The sequence below is a fragment of the Apus apus genome, chromosome 3, assembly GCF_020740795.1.
Source record: "Apus apus isolate bApuApu2 chromosome 3, bApuApu2.pri.cur, whole genome shotgun sequence".
Lineage (NCBI taxonomy): Eukaryota > Metazoa > Chordata > Aves > Apodiformes > Apodidae > Apus > Apus apus.
Genome location: NC_067284.1, coordinates 17,639,677 through 17,654,352, shown reverse-complemented (window position 1 = coordinate 17,654,352; position 14,676 = coordinate 17,639,677). Strand labels below are relative to the sequence as shown.

Sequence of the window (14,676 nt, the reverse complement as noted above, 5' to 3'; positions counted from 1 at the left end):
CCCCCAGCCTTCGGAAATGCTCTGCCCACACCTCCTCCAGCTGCCTGCACAGCCAGTGGGGTGGGTGCAGACTCCCCAAGAGGGAATCACAGAGATGTGACTTTCTCCTGTCAATCCAATCCCCAGGTTTGGGACTGGCACACTTCCCAGGTCAGGAGTAGCCTGGAGAACATTTCCTGGGTCAGGGAAGACCCTCAGCCAAACACAGACATGAAGCCATAATCTTTTGCCTCGGAGATAAGCTCAGTTAGCCACAACCAGGCACCATTTATCCCAGCAGCATTTGCATACCTGCTGTGTTTCCATGTGGCCTGCAGTCAATGAGCTGCATGTAGAGAGCCCTCCCATCTGGACCAAACTCTGCCCTCATCTGCAGCGGTGCTGCACGGCAGGGGTGCTGGCCTCCATGGCACAGCTTCTGAAACACCTGTGTGCTGAGCCTCTGATTCCACTCTGCACATGAAGGGATTGCAGATGCTTTCCTCTTTCTCTTCGATCTCTCCCCGCATAGGTCTGAGCTAACATTGTGCAACAGCCTGTGGTACTTGTGCATTTGCTGCTGTGTTGCAATCTGTGGAACTTCATGTCAGGAGTGACACGGGTATATCTGAGCCTCTCACAAGGAAGGGGAAAGGACCTGGAACTTTTTTAAGTTCCTTCCAGCATTTGATTAGTGTTTTTTGTGTTTCAGAAGATAATTCACTTCAAATTGTTCTGATAGGCTTACAGAAACTGCAGCTGCTTCTTGCTGTTCCTTTGGCTTGATATCAGCTGTGAATTTCTTCTTCCTCTACTGTACTTTTTCAATACAAACTTGGTGTAATTTATATCTGTGTAGTTGTGCAAATACATGCAGTTATATTTCCAAGCAGAAAATAGGTGAAACATCTTTACATCCATGGAAAATAACACTTTTTTTTCTGCCCAGCTCACATAATTTCCCATCCTTTGCCTCCACTTTGAGATCCCAGACATTGTTTTATTTTTTAAAAAACTTATCTCTTATTAATCCATTTTTTCTCACATATATTATTTATCTCAGCTTTATTCAGTCATAAACAGTATTAAGTTTTTACAGAAAAAGTATTTTTTATTTAGTTAGGTTTAGAAACAACTATATGTATTTCGTGTGTCTTGGTTTATTTAGTGAAAAAGCTGCTTCATGCAATGTAAATAATCTGCGACTAATCTCTCAGTGACTTCTGGTAAACCACAATGTTAATTAATTTCTCTTTAGATCACATTGACAACCATTGGCTACGGAGACAAAACTCCTCTTACATGGCTTGGAAGGTTGCTTTCTGCAGGATTTGCTCTACTTGGCATTTCTTTCTTTGCACTGCCTGCTGTGAGTATGCCTATACAATTTGTGAAAAGGTAATAGGAACTTCTCTAGCTCCTACTGCTGTTATGACAAAAAAAACTGAAGGAAGCTTTCTACATGAAGAACAACTGTTTAAGGCTTTTACTCTATGATAACACTAGTGAACTGCTATCCAAAATCTAGATGAGAGGCTTGGTGTCATTGCTTGAATTTTGGGGAGTTTCTTTGACATGGACAAAACTGGGAGGTAATCCTATATTATTATATAGGAACAGGTTGCCCAGGGAAGTTTTAGAAGCCCCATCTGTGGAAGTATTCAAGGCCAGGTTGGATGGGGCTCTGAGCAACCTGATCTAGTGGGAGGTGTCCCTGCCCATGCAGGGGGGTTGGAACTAGATGATCTTGAAGGTTCCTTCCAACTCAAGCCATTCCATTATTCTATTATTAGGTAGTGTACTATTGTATAAGGTTGAAATTATTTTCTTTTGCTATAAATTGTGTTTGACATGTTACTGCTTTTCTTTCAGATGTTTGAAAAAAAATAAATCAACTGCTATGTTTTTCTGAATTAGACTCTATTGACAAAAATATATATATTTGTAATAGATTGTCTTATAAGGCTACCAACAGGGAATAGTAGAAGGCATTAAATCAACCAAAGGTTAATCTTGTTGAATGTAAAAATACAGGCATCATTTCCTTTGAATGATTGTAAATAAATGTGACAATTTATTTATGTTGCTTTTATCAATGTTCAAGAGACTTTAATGGAAATAGGAATCATCTAATGACTAAAATATAGTCTAGCTTCAGAAATACCTTTTCATTTTTGTGAGTAAATTCCCTTTCTTTTTAAAATGAGCATTGAATTAGTGTGGAATCAGAAGTGACATTTGTATTTTGTTGTATTGCATCCAGTGCAGCATATGCAGAAAATTAATATTGTAATACTCAGATTAATTACCTATGGATAGCTATAAAACATGTATGTTATAATAATGCATTTGTTTTCAACCATATAGTCAAACCAAGATTAAAAGTCAGCATTTGCCAACAGCATCGAAACTTCTTACATACTGTATTTATTTCTTACTCTAAGTGCAATGTATTTCAGTATCTTTGGCATATTATAATGCAATATAATAATAGTTATTATTATAATACATTATCTATTTCTGAATCCTTGACATTCATTGCAACTACTGCAATTAATTCCCTTTGTTACCTAGTCACCACTAACAAGAAAATTAGTCTTAGCAGAACTACAATGATAATGTAAAAGATAAATAACCTTACATACTAGAGATGTCAGAAATTTTGTTGCTCATGTCATATCTATGTACAGGTACTCATTTTCCTCATGAACTGTTTTGTGTTGAATCTGTCTGTAAAAAAAGAGATATATGTGGAACTTGCACATTTCTCATAGCATTTCATCCTAAGAATCAAGTGGCAATATTCTTCCTTATAATGCAGACATGTCCAGCAGGAATATTACACTCCTTGCAAGCCAAGGAGGGAAACCTTCGCAATCTTTGGGTCTGTTCATCAGGAGTGAATTTTAGTGTATTTATTCAAAGGTAGAATGTGGAGAGTTTTCATCAGCAGCTTTTTCTTCATAGCCTATAGGATGAACAATTATTTAGATTATTTAGATGGGAAAGACTGAGGAAAAGTGGTCTTAATCTGCTAAGCATTTTCTAGCTTTTCCAAAATGAAAAGTTATAAGCACTGCAGATAGAGACTTTGAGGTCCATATATATTTGGCATATCTGACAGCTGGGTATTTCATAATTCCTGGCTTAAGTTCCTCTGATTGGTGCTGCTTAATTTGAGATATTTATTTTATATTTATGTTTACATTTATGTTTACATTTATTTATATTTCTATTTTTTAATATAGATATCTCCATGGTCTTTAAAGCTGCAGGAACAAAGTGTAGGTCAAACCCAAGCAAGACTTGTAATGAATGGTCATTTGTAGCACCACAGATGTTACGTCTTAAGCAGGGAGTCTCCTTCCTCACCATGAAAGAGGCACTGTTGTTAAGCCTTATATTGTCATACGCCGTCATAAATGTGTTACGACAATCATATGATGCAACATCTTCACAAAATCTTTGTAGCTGATTATATGTATTTGTTGAAAAAACTACCTATCAAGTGATAAATGGCAAATTGTATTGCAGGGCATCCTTGGCTCGGGATTCGCATTAAAAGTGCAGGAACAGCATCGTCAGAAACACTTTGAGAAAAGAAGGAATCCAGCTGCCAGTCTAATTCAGGTAAATATGAAATCAGTGAAAAGATATAGTAGGTGATTTAAAGTTTGGGGGTTTTTTTCTGTGTGGGAAGTTTTGTGGAAATAATGTTTAACAGATTGGTTATATAGCATATGGTGTATATAGCATTTCTATGCATAGCTTTTAATTTCTTCTATCCATGCCGAAGAAAACCAAGCCAAGGATGTCAACTGTATGCTTGCATTTAGCAAATTACTTGGAAAAACAGGATCGATTCCTAGACAACCCAACTGACAGCACAACACTCTTGCCTAAGCTACTTTTGATCTACTACGGGTTTAGGGTGCTCCAATGATTGATATACTTGGTGAAAATGAAAAATGTCCTGCCCAGAGAATTGCTTTTACTATTAGTTAATTCAAAAGCTGGAAATGGAGCACCAAAATGTCTGAAATTGTCTCAACTGGTTTCAGTTTTCCAATATTGACATGATGGTGCAGAACAACAATTGAGAAAAATTCTTTCTAAGCAGAAGTGGCATGATATTTGTTAAAGAGCTGGTTTGCATGTTTTTTTTTCCTTAACTTACAGTCCTAGTTAAAAATGAGAATATCCTCTGAAGAGTTATTTTGTACCAAGCTTGACTCTACTTGATGCACCAAAACAAACCAAAAAAAAGAGATGGGAAATAATCTTGTAGCATCCTAGTTTATTTTCTTGGGATCTCAAGTGTTTTATGTGTGCCATTTGTGCACTTTTTAAAATTATTATTATGTATTTTTATTTATTTTGAAATAATGAATCCAAATAAAGAAACTGAGCATGAATATTCTAGAGCTCCTGTATAAGTTCAGGATAGGTGCCAGCCTGTCTTTGAAGTCTTTTGAAAGTTTATAAATGTTTCCCATTACTACTGTTCAACAATTACTAAATACTAAATATTTGAGATTTAATATTTATTAGAATGATTAACAAATATAAATCCACACCTTTTCTATCTATTGTACTGTAGAATGACTGTCTGCAATATTTTCTAACACATATATTCTAATTTACTTCTTTCAAATTAGGTTGCCAGAGGAAATGCACAATAGATTTAGGTTTTGGGTGTAGCTCTTCTTATTATTGTATGACAGTTCAGCCAAACTATTAGCAAGACAGCATGGTAAACATGAAGAGTAGTTAGCTGACTGGTTTTGGAAATTGAGTCTTAATGGACAAAATAATTGTGAAAGGAACCCATTTGTGGTGGAATCCCGTAACAAAGGCTCTTCAGCATTTACATGTTCATTTTCTCGTTCAGATCATTTTTAGTGATCTGGAATTAGTGTAAAATTGCCGATAGAGATATTTGCCAATGGCACAAGGTCTGGCAGAATAGGAAAAATGAGGGCAGGTACATGGGAACAAACCCCAGGATGATCTGATCTAGAAACAATGAATTCAGGCTATTAAAAGAGCCCTGTTAAGTACAAGGGATGAGAAATGCAGAGGAGAAAGAATGGGAAAGAAGAGCTTCCTTCAAGTTCTCAGTACGTTACTCCAGCAGGTTATTACAGATCTTAGGTACAGAGCTAGAAATGTCACAAGCAGGAGAAAGCTGATATTGCCACAATGTAATGTGATACTAGTACTAGCATGCTTACATATCGACTCAGCATCTAGTTTGTAAATGAGACTGGAAAACTGGAGAAAGCAAAAAAAACATTGGAAAAAAATTAGTGGAGAAAATTTCATGTTCATAAATCCAGGGTGTCTCTGTAAATCTCTACCATAACAGTGCCCAGGCTTTTTAAATTTTTTTGTTGTAGATATCAAAAATAAACTACCACGGAATTCAATGTGCTCTAGCTTATCAGGATAAAGTCTGTTTTCTAATCAGTCTGTGCTAACTCCTCTGCTGCCATAGCTGTACTGTCTGCCAGAGCCTTCACCTGACTTAAAGAGAATGAAGGTATTGCTATAGAGAACTGAAATGTTTCATATGGACATACTTTGCTCAATTACTTTAGCTTATAAGAAATAGCCAGTGCATATACTATTTGAACATAAAAGTCCAGAGAGGAAGTACTGCAACCCACAGGGCTATTTAATGTAGCAGACAGAAACATAACAAATACTTCTGGCTTTAATCCAAGACAAAATTAAAAACAATGCAGAGATTTTTTACAACAAGAACAATCAACCAGTGGAACAATTTACAAAGTGACAGGTTTCCACCTGTAGGTGAAGACTAGATGTGTGTCTGGGAGACATGGACTAGGATAACACAGGGTACTAGGCTCCCTGCAAGAATACTAGGATGACTTTTATTAGTTGACAATATACAGGAAGCGCAGATACTCAGCGAGTACAAATTAATATAGTTATGCTGACTTCAGGGAACCTGCTCCAGTTTGTAGAAATGAAGATGGCTTATTATATACATGCAGTTATAAATCTAAACTGTAAATACATTTTCAATGCTACACTTTGGTCACTCACCTATGAAATAATTTATTTCAAGTTTTAAAATACTTACCAGTGTTTCAAACCACAGAGAGTATTTGTCTTTTCTTCTAAAGGCTTCTTGTCTGGTTTTCCTTATCAATTACAAAATGTATTACGACACTTTCTTTACCTGAGTCTGCAAGTTTGTGTGGGTATCCCTTATGGACTTGTGTACAAATAAATCACTGCAATGCTTTTTTGAGCACCTTTATATGCTGAATAATTTCTGCTGCTTCCATGAAACTGGGACCTCTTACTTTGCTGTTCAAAGTGTAGTGATTCACAAATGTTTTGGTAGGTTTTTACTGGTATTTCCTTAATCGACTGAATAGAGCACATCTGAATCTGAGCAAAACCTCCTCTCTCCATAACCAGTGTGGTGGCATTGTCACTTCATGTTCTTGGTTCCTTTGTGCTTTTCTATTGTTTCCTCATACCAGGCTTCTTGGCGGTTTTATTCTACCGACGCCAGCCGAACAAACCTGACAGCCACCTGGCGATATTATGAAAGTATTCTTCCTCCCCTCAGGCATGTATCTGTGCTATGAATGATAAAAGAAATCCATGACTGGTATTGGTTACTAATCTGCTTTTCAATTTTTTGTTTCATCCCCTGCTCCCTCTTGCCTTGTTTTTTCTTTTTTACCATATATCCTGCACGTAGTGTGTATGGCGTAGTTATGCGGCTGATGAGAAATCGGTTTCCATTGCTACCTGGAAGCCTCATTTGAAGGCCTTGCATACCTGCAGCCCTACAAAGTAGGTACAAACATGGCAGCTGGTGCTGTTCTTGATGTCTGTTCAAGCTTATAGAGAATTACTGTCTGTTTCATCTTGTTTTGTCTTCTTAAGTCCTCTCATTAAAAATCTCAACTAACAAATCAGATCAATACTATCTAGGAGCCTAGGATGGTGGGACAAATACAAATCTTTGCCATTTATCTATGAAATATCACTGATCCCACGCACCAGAAATATTTTCCCAAAAAACAACTCAGATATTAAGGTTAATGTTTCACCCAGTTCAGAATCTCTAAGGAGGAAAATGTTAAGTTCAATGCAGAGTTTGTTCCTTGTTTTAGTACTGTTGTTATCCTGGTGCCTCTGTATGAGGCTATAGCTACAGATCTACCTTTCCAATGAAAGAGAGCCTTGTGGTATTCTGCAGGTGAATGCACTGGGGAATTTCCTCCTTTTCATCATAATTTCTGATATATTCAGTATTTCCTTAGGGCAAATTATATCCTTATTCGGTGGAAGATGACTAAAAAGGCCTGATGTCACACTTTGGCAGACAGGAAATATTTTATGTCCTAGTTTGGGTGAGAATTCACAGAGCACTGGCAGCCCAAGATTTACCAGAAGGCAGTAAGTTGACTGATTCAATATGGGCTGCAAATCAGGAAGCAAAAGATACTCGATAAAAATCAAAAGGAAAGCACTAAGAACCTTATGAGAAAGCTCTGATAAGCATCCTAACTGTTGTTATTGCAGACAGTGCAAGAGAATTAGTGGTTTCTCTCAAAGCTGGGTGATGAACATCCACATGACAGTAAAAAGGTAACCGTGTGCCAAAAAGCTCAGCCAAAAAGAGGTTTGGCTGGGTACCCAAAGCTGATCTTTGAATTTCAAAGAGTTGACAAGAACAGAGACATAAGTAATCTATTACCATAACTGTAATTCCAAAATGCTCCAAACTAAAAGGAGTTTTTAGATTTAAAGTTACATGGAATATTGATTTTTTTTGCAAATACAGACAGGTTGAAGGCAACATTGGTATAAATGGATGGATATAAAATGGCATAAATAATGAAGCTGTATCCCACCTAAAATTTTCTAAAATATGACTAGCCCTCAAAAGTGCATCTACTTGTTACTTTAAATAAGCATATTGCTGTGCTATCCTGAAATTAAACTTTTTTATTTACCAGAATTATCTTTGTCTAATAAGAGCCTACAGCTTTCTGTTATATATGTGTCAGCAATGCGTTTTGCCTAAGTGCTTTGCCAACTCTGTCTGCAGTGGTATGTACTAAGCATGTCATGCATGTGTTAAAACAAGTGAAAATGTACTTCTTCAGAAGCATTGTAATTACAAGTCTTGCTTGAGTGTTTTCGTGGTTGCAATGTAATATGTCTGTTGTACATTAATTAACATATCCATTTATGTTTATCATATATCTAGCATCATCTGTAACTAAATAGTGTGATTACTATCTGCATAACAAGTATGTTTTTCCCTCCCACTCCCTGACCTGAAGAAAAGAACAAGGGGAAGCTTCTAGCAGGTTTGTATTTCTTTTATTTCTTTTATCTGTGAAATCACTGCTTCTTAATGGCTTGTGGATGTTTTCGTTTCTGTACAGTAGATTCAATGAACTGTAACTGTTAATTGATAATAATCACAAACTGCATTTTTTTAAACTCATATTCATAGACTAATGCTACTGAAAATTTGCTTCTTAGCCTGGTTTCTGCATGGAAAAACTAGGTAATTTTTTACTTCTTAGCTTTGAGGTGAGGCTCAGTTCAAGCAGTGGCAGAGTAGCAAGTGGAGCAGCCTCCCCAGACCCAGCTCCTGGGCAAGGATGTGGCCCCAGCCTCTGCCATAAAAATGATGCCCAGCATTTCCAGGAATCACAGTGCAAGCTATAGGCATGCCATTTTATTTGGCTTTGTGAACCAACTCATTATGACCCCCCCAAAATGGTGCTGGCTGACTGTAAGCTTAGCAAGGGTCTGTGCTTCCCTGCAGGAGCATCCTCAAGGCTTTCTCAGTGCGCCATGTCTTCACCTTTTTCCAACTTTCCTGCTGCCCTCTCCTAAAGAGCTTTATGGGACAAGGCAGGTGGGTGGAAAGCAATCACTGCAGTGGCTCACCTCTCCCCAGCTGCGTGGTTCACACTCTCCCATGGCCCTTTTTAGGTGGAGGGAGCAGCCTGGCATCTCTCCTTATGTAAGTTCCAGTGCTGGTGGCTGGGAGGGCAGGAAGCATTTCCACACAGCCTGGGTGCTGACTGAGGACCAGCTGCCAAGATCATGCAGAGGCAAGCCTTGGCAGGGCTATCCTCCCCCAATAAATAAAACCCTGGAGAGGCACAGTCCTGAGGCAGTAAGAGGAAATGCTGCTTTTTGCTGTGCATACAGCTCAAATCCATAGGGACAGAACGGACTTAGTGGCAACAAGAGAAATTACAGTACCTCCGAAACTCATTAGGGATGGGAGTCTGCAGGCATTTGACAGCCAGCACTGCAGGATCAGCATGATCAGAGAATAATGGAGATTACCTCCAAGCAGCAAATGATGAAAAACCAAGACAAAAAGTGTTGGTGACACATCAGCCCCTGAAATACATCAGCCTTCGAGCTGTACTGTTGCTCAGGAACACTTCTGTGTTATTCAGACGGGTGGAAACCTTTCACATCAGTTACCCCTGTCCTGTTCCACTTTCCAGATTGCTCCTCTGGTGTCTGACTCCATCCTTTTCCCTGAGGTGCACATAACTGCTGTTAGTGTCACAGTAACTCAAGGGGAATGAATTTATTTGCTCTGAGATGTCCCTCCTGTTCCCCTGCTCTGTCGGTTCTATGACTTTTCATACACACTACCTCCACAGGATTGCTAGCAACATATTGATCTCATTAAATTATTACAGCTGGATCAAAACTTTTTGCACCCACCAGCTGTATTTTCTACTCCTTCAACTCCTTCAAATTTAAAATTGACTTAATTTGTTTTAAAGGTGAGACTAAAGTTGGTGGTAAATGAGTGTGTACCTCCAAAACAGTGATTTGTGCAGAGGAGAGAGGTTATTCCCAGTTGTACCTGTGAGCACTTACAGAGATAAATTTACCTACAATAAGGAGAAGCTAAATGCAAAAAAACCAAACCAAACCAAACCGAAAAAAACCAACCAGTTGTCAAAACTATTATTACATGCTCCATGTTAGTAACAACTGTTGTGGTTTTAAAAGCAATCAATAATTTAGCTAGATTTCTTCACCTTCTTTCACTGAATGGAAGATCTTTGTCTCATCAGAAACTTAACTAATATGTACACTGCTGCAAATTAATGTAGGTATAAAAATGAACTAGTTATCTCCTGACATCCTGGTTTATAGTAAAGACCCTACAGGCCACTCAGTGCCTTCTACAAAAAGGGTGTTTTGTCGCTGGCTGTTCATCATTCTTAGCTGCTATATTGCTGTGTGTTTGTATCACTTAAAGTACATGTGGTGTATGAGGTCTTTTGTGGTAAAAATGTAAATGCAAAGTTGCAAATGTACTTCAAGACAACTGTCCTGGACTATTTAACTTCTTTCTTACTGCAATGCTGAGTGACTTGCATGGGAGGCTATGTGAAGTAAGCTGCTTCTTGTTTCACCCCTTAAATGCAGATGTGTTTGCACAGATCATGCATTGGATTGCTTTCTGAATATACTCTTTGCTCTGTACTCTGTGCTAATAAGAACTGAGAAAAACTTTTCTTTCTTTAGATAAAAGTTAATTATTTTCTTTCCTACCAAAATGACTTTTATATTACAGAAGTGAGTTCTTGCATCTTGTCATGTATAGACCTACAGTCTTTAATTAGGTAACTAAATGTTGCTGTGCATTCAAGTTGAGAGCTGTGCTTATGAGGCTGTAGCTTCATACTGATTTGAGGAAAACTATGTATGTTTTATTTCTCAAAATATTATACACAAGTATTCTGATTAATCATTTATTAAGTAATGCTAGACAAACGCTCTGGTGTATCCAGGCTCTACATGAGGTATTTCTATAAATTAGTTCTAGAATTCTGCATGGCATTTAAAAAGCCTATGTGTTAAATTCCCCATATCTGCAAATACACACAGTGAACACAAAGAATATTTATGTCTGCTCAATTATACAATGTGGCTGGAATTCTTTCTGTGCAGGAAACTAAATCAAGACTGATGAATCTTACAACAACCTGAGATTATAAACAGTCTTAAGCTGTCTGTAGGACATGCATTGGGTGTCTGCAGAGAATGAATGTCACCAATCTAGTCTTGCAACTAGTGAGTGAGTAAGAATTCCCTCTTCAGACAACTCTCTCCAGTGCAATAAGGAAGAGTTTTGCCAGTACAGGAGCTTGGGGGGAAACCTCATCCCTGGTCTGAGGGAAACAAGTAAATTGTACTCTGGAATTCTGTCCACCTCCTATGTCTGTTTCTAAAAATAGATTTAAGGTGAACTCTGCATGCACCATATGAAAAAGAAATCGCCAGTGATGCAGAATCTAACTTGAGGTGGAAAGCCTAACCCCTTACCTAGCAGTGGAATGCTTAGTAACACAGTCCTCTATTTCCCCTCACTCCTAGTAAGCTTTGTAGTAATAAAGAGAAGCTCTTCAGGATGTACACCCCTCGGAAACATAGGTATTGAGCATCCTGCCTATTCACATGATGTTTGAGAATGCCAACTAACATCAGGTGCATGATCCATTTACTTCCCCTCCTTAGTGCTTAAAAGTTCCTTATTTCTCCAAAGAAGGTTTCTTGATTTCTTTTTCTTGAGTGCTTGTAGTTCCATGGTTGCTTGTTGCCTGTGATGACATTAAGACAATGGCAATAATACCAGTTCTTTGAATCTCATCTAGCTGGACAACTGCAGTGTGGAAAATGCTGCAGTTTGCTGAAGGCCAGTTCCCCTTCTCTGCCTGAGACTTGAACTTTTGGAATGCATTAACCCACAGAGATCTAAAACTGGGGTTTAATACTTGGGTAAAAACATTTCCCCAAGTCCAAGGGGATTTTTATAACCACAGCAGTTGAGTTCTTCATCTAATGATAAGTGGGGAATATTTAGCTAGTCAATATCAACAGTAAAAATGTGAAATTGTTGTTGAGAAGAATCCCCTTGGACACAGCCCATGGGAGCTGTTCCTGCACCCTGTACTGGAAGGCAGAAGAATGCATGTGAAATCAACCATCTGCTTCAGCTGAATTCTGTGGAAATTCTGTCGCTTACCAAAAATGGTAATTCCTAGATGGATGGATCTTATGGGAAGAAATCCTTATTTTATAACTAAAGCTTACTACATTTTTTCCTTACTTTTCAAAAATAATTTGAAGGACAATAGAAGTACAAATTAATGATAGAAGATACAGATTTTAAAATAGTTTCTCTTAATCTGTAAACTGTTTTGAAAAAGGAAAAAAATACACAAAATCCTTGAACTTCATTTATTTTAATAAATGACACTGTAAGACATTATTTCCCTGAAATTCTTGTTGTTACTTATTGAAGGTATCAGATATAATACATTTCTTGGATTCATGCTACTAGCATGAGACTGGTGGAGAAGTCTTGAACATCTGAACTTCAGACTGCACTCTACTTTCCATTGCATTAGCATTTTTCCAACTTAGGTTAATTTCAGGCAAGTCAGTTCTAGGCTTGGTAAGAATCAACATCTGTATTTGTTGGAACTTCACTGCTGAAAATTGGCACAGTATGTTTGCTCGCTGTTGTTTGTCATGGGTGATAATTTTTTGGCAGTTTTAGCTTCTGTCTCCACTCAAGATTCAAAGCATTCTCCCTCACCCTCAGGCCCTCCAGTTACTTCCAGTTCATTTCAATTCCTTCCTATTCCCACTTCCACCAACCAGCTCGGTCTGAAAAACTGAAAAACAACTTGTGAATTGTGACCAGTTGCAAGCAGTAGTGCTGCAGGTGTGAGGCTTGAAGCAGGGCAGAAGAAAAACTTGACCAGAAATGCAGGAAGATAGGCAGGGAAAGAGAGGAGTGAGACTGGGAGGCAAAGAGATACTCTATTGACCAAAATGCAGTGTAAGATAACCCATGAAATACAGACAGAGCGGTGAGTATAGAAGAGAAAAAACAAGTCGCATGTTTGTTGGTATTTATCAAGTAAAATAACATCAAGTCTATAGTCATTAGGTCCAGCAGAGGAGTGTTGGTTCCCCCTGCAGTGAAGCTACAGTGGCCTCTAGTGTCCCTAAACACCTATTCCTTCATAAATCAAAGGCAGAAAAGATAAGAGTTCAAAAAAGAAGAAATAAGAGCTATAAAATCCTTTGCTATCCCAGGGAATGAGTGGCAAGATCCTACAACTGACCTTCCGGAAGGCAAACAAATAGAGAAAAGTCACTTGCTTTTTTCCCACAGGTCCCAGTTGTAATTGATCTCCACTAAACGATGCTTCAAATCTCCAGTGTTATCAGTCTGACTACATTCCACAAGTAGCAACCTGGGAGAAAAAAGGAGTAATGAATCCAAACAGATTACTGTTGACAGGGAAGACTGTGATAGAAAGCAAATATGTATATAAATGAATTGGAATAAACTATCAGTCCTGCAAGATACAAGAAAGATAGACAGATACACATCTAAAAGAGTGCAGAGATGACTGGAGAAAATTCTGATTCTCTCAGATCCTTATAGTTTTGGTCTGATTCAAGAAACTGCATAATTTCATAAAACGTTTAGACACCCATTTTCCTGATTCCTTCTCAAGGTCTTTGCTTTTTTGACCAACATTCAGCTTAAATTTTGGGAGTACTTACAGGCGTATGTGAATTTCCGATGGCCATTAACAGGTTTACATTAATTCAAGGGATTTCGTTTGAGTATATTTTCAAAAGAGAGGAGAAAAGGGGAGAGAGGAAAATATTATGATAGGTTCTCCAAGCAGTGAAGGATTTTTAGCATGACAATGCTAATCCAACCAGCATTAAATTGGAGTAAAGGGCCCTGAAGGCTTCAGTGACACCTGATTTAAGTGCAGAATGCCTGAGGGTGCTTGAAAGGGCATAAGATTATCTCTATTCTGCACCTCTAGTACTTTCTCCATCGCTGTTGCAGCAATCAAGAGCCAGGAACTATATAACCTATAAGGAAAGGGACTTTCACTGTGGGAAAAAACCTAGTCAGGATGCCCCCCTAAATGTTCTGGTTCAGTTATTCCTTCATGATCTGTTTATTTATCAATATGGCAAGGTGCTCCCAAGGACAGTAGCTTTCTTCTCCCAAGCATTAATTCTCCACTGCTTTAAGTCATACAATTTATGACTACACTGACCCAGTGACTTCAGGATCATTTCTCACCAGTCTCAAAATAGGAACAGGAATCCAAGAAGTGAAGAACGGCCAGAATCAGTGACTTTGGAGAAACTCTCAAGATGCAAAATAGTTTCCAAACCACGCTTCCTTCAGGGGCTGCGTTTCTCTTCACGATGCAGCATCCTCTGCATGGCCCCCTGGCATGCAGTTACATTGCCATTGCTACAAAGCATATTATAGTTTTCAAGTATGAGGCCTGCATTTTAAATTAATATTTTCATTCTCAGTGTTGCACTTTTGAAAAAAGTCTCTAGTAGACATGAATTGTCAACTGTTCCTTTCACCATTCCTCATTGCTTTGATTTGGAGAACTAAAGATATTCAGGTTAAGTAGCCATTGTGAAACATTCAGCTTTTATAAATGAAATAACCATGTGTACAAATCATTTAAAGGCAGCCATGGCTTTCATTAGTACAGACTAATTGAGAGAAGAACATGTGTGCTTTTTTCATTTTTCTTTTTGTCATTTTCAGTTTGTAGTTAATGGGATTATAAAAAATATGGT

The 14,676-nt window shown here is 38.1% G+C and overlaps 1 protein-coding gene across 2 annotated transcripts in view; it reads left to right on the top strand.

Moving 5' to 3' along the window:
* The window catches only part of KCNQ5 (potassium voltage-gated channel subfamily Q member 5), a 276,106-nt gene that overhangs the window by 231,923 nt on the left and 29,507 nt on the right, over positions 1–14,676 (top strand). The window contains exons 6-10 of one of the 2 annotated variants that reach the window (XM_051614779.1): positions 1,238–1,348; positions 3,514–3,609; positions 6,722–6,816; positions 8,319–8,345; positions 11,407–11,463. In XM_051614779.1, the coding sequence (XP_051470739.1) occupies positions 1,238–1,348; positions 3,514–3,609; positions 6,722–6,816; positions 8,319–8,345; positions 11,407–11,463 (386 nt within the window). The remainder of the gene's footprint in view (positions 1–1,237; positions 1,349–3,513; positions 3,610–6,721; positions 6,817–8,318; positions 8,346–11,406; positions 11,464–14,676) is intronic. The other variant, XM_051614780.1, reaches the window with a different exon arrangement.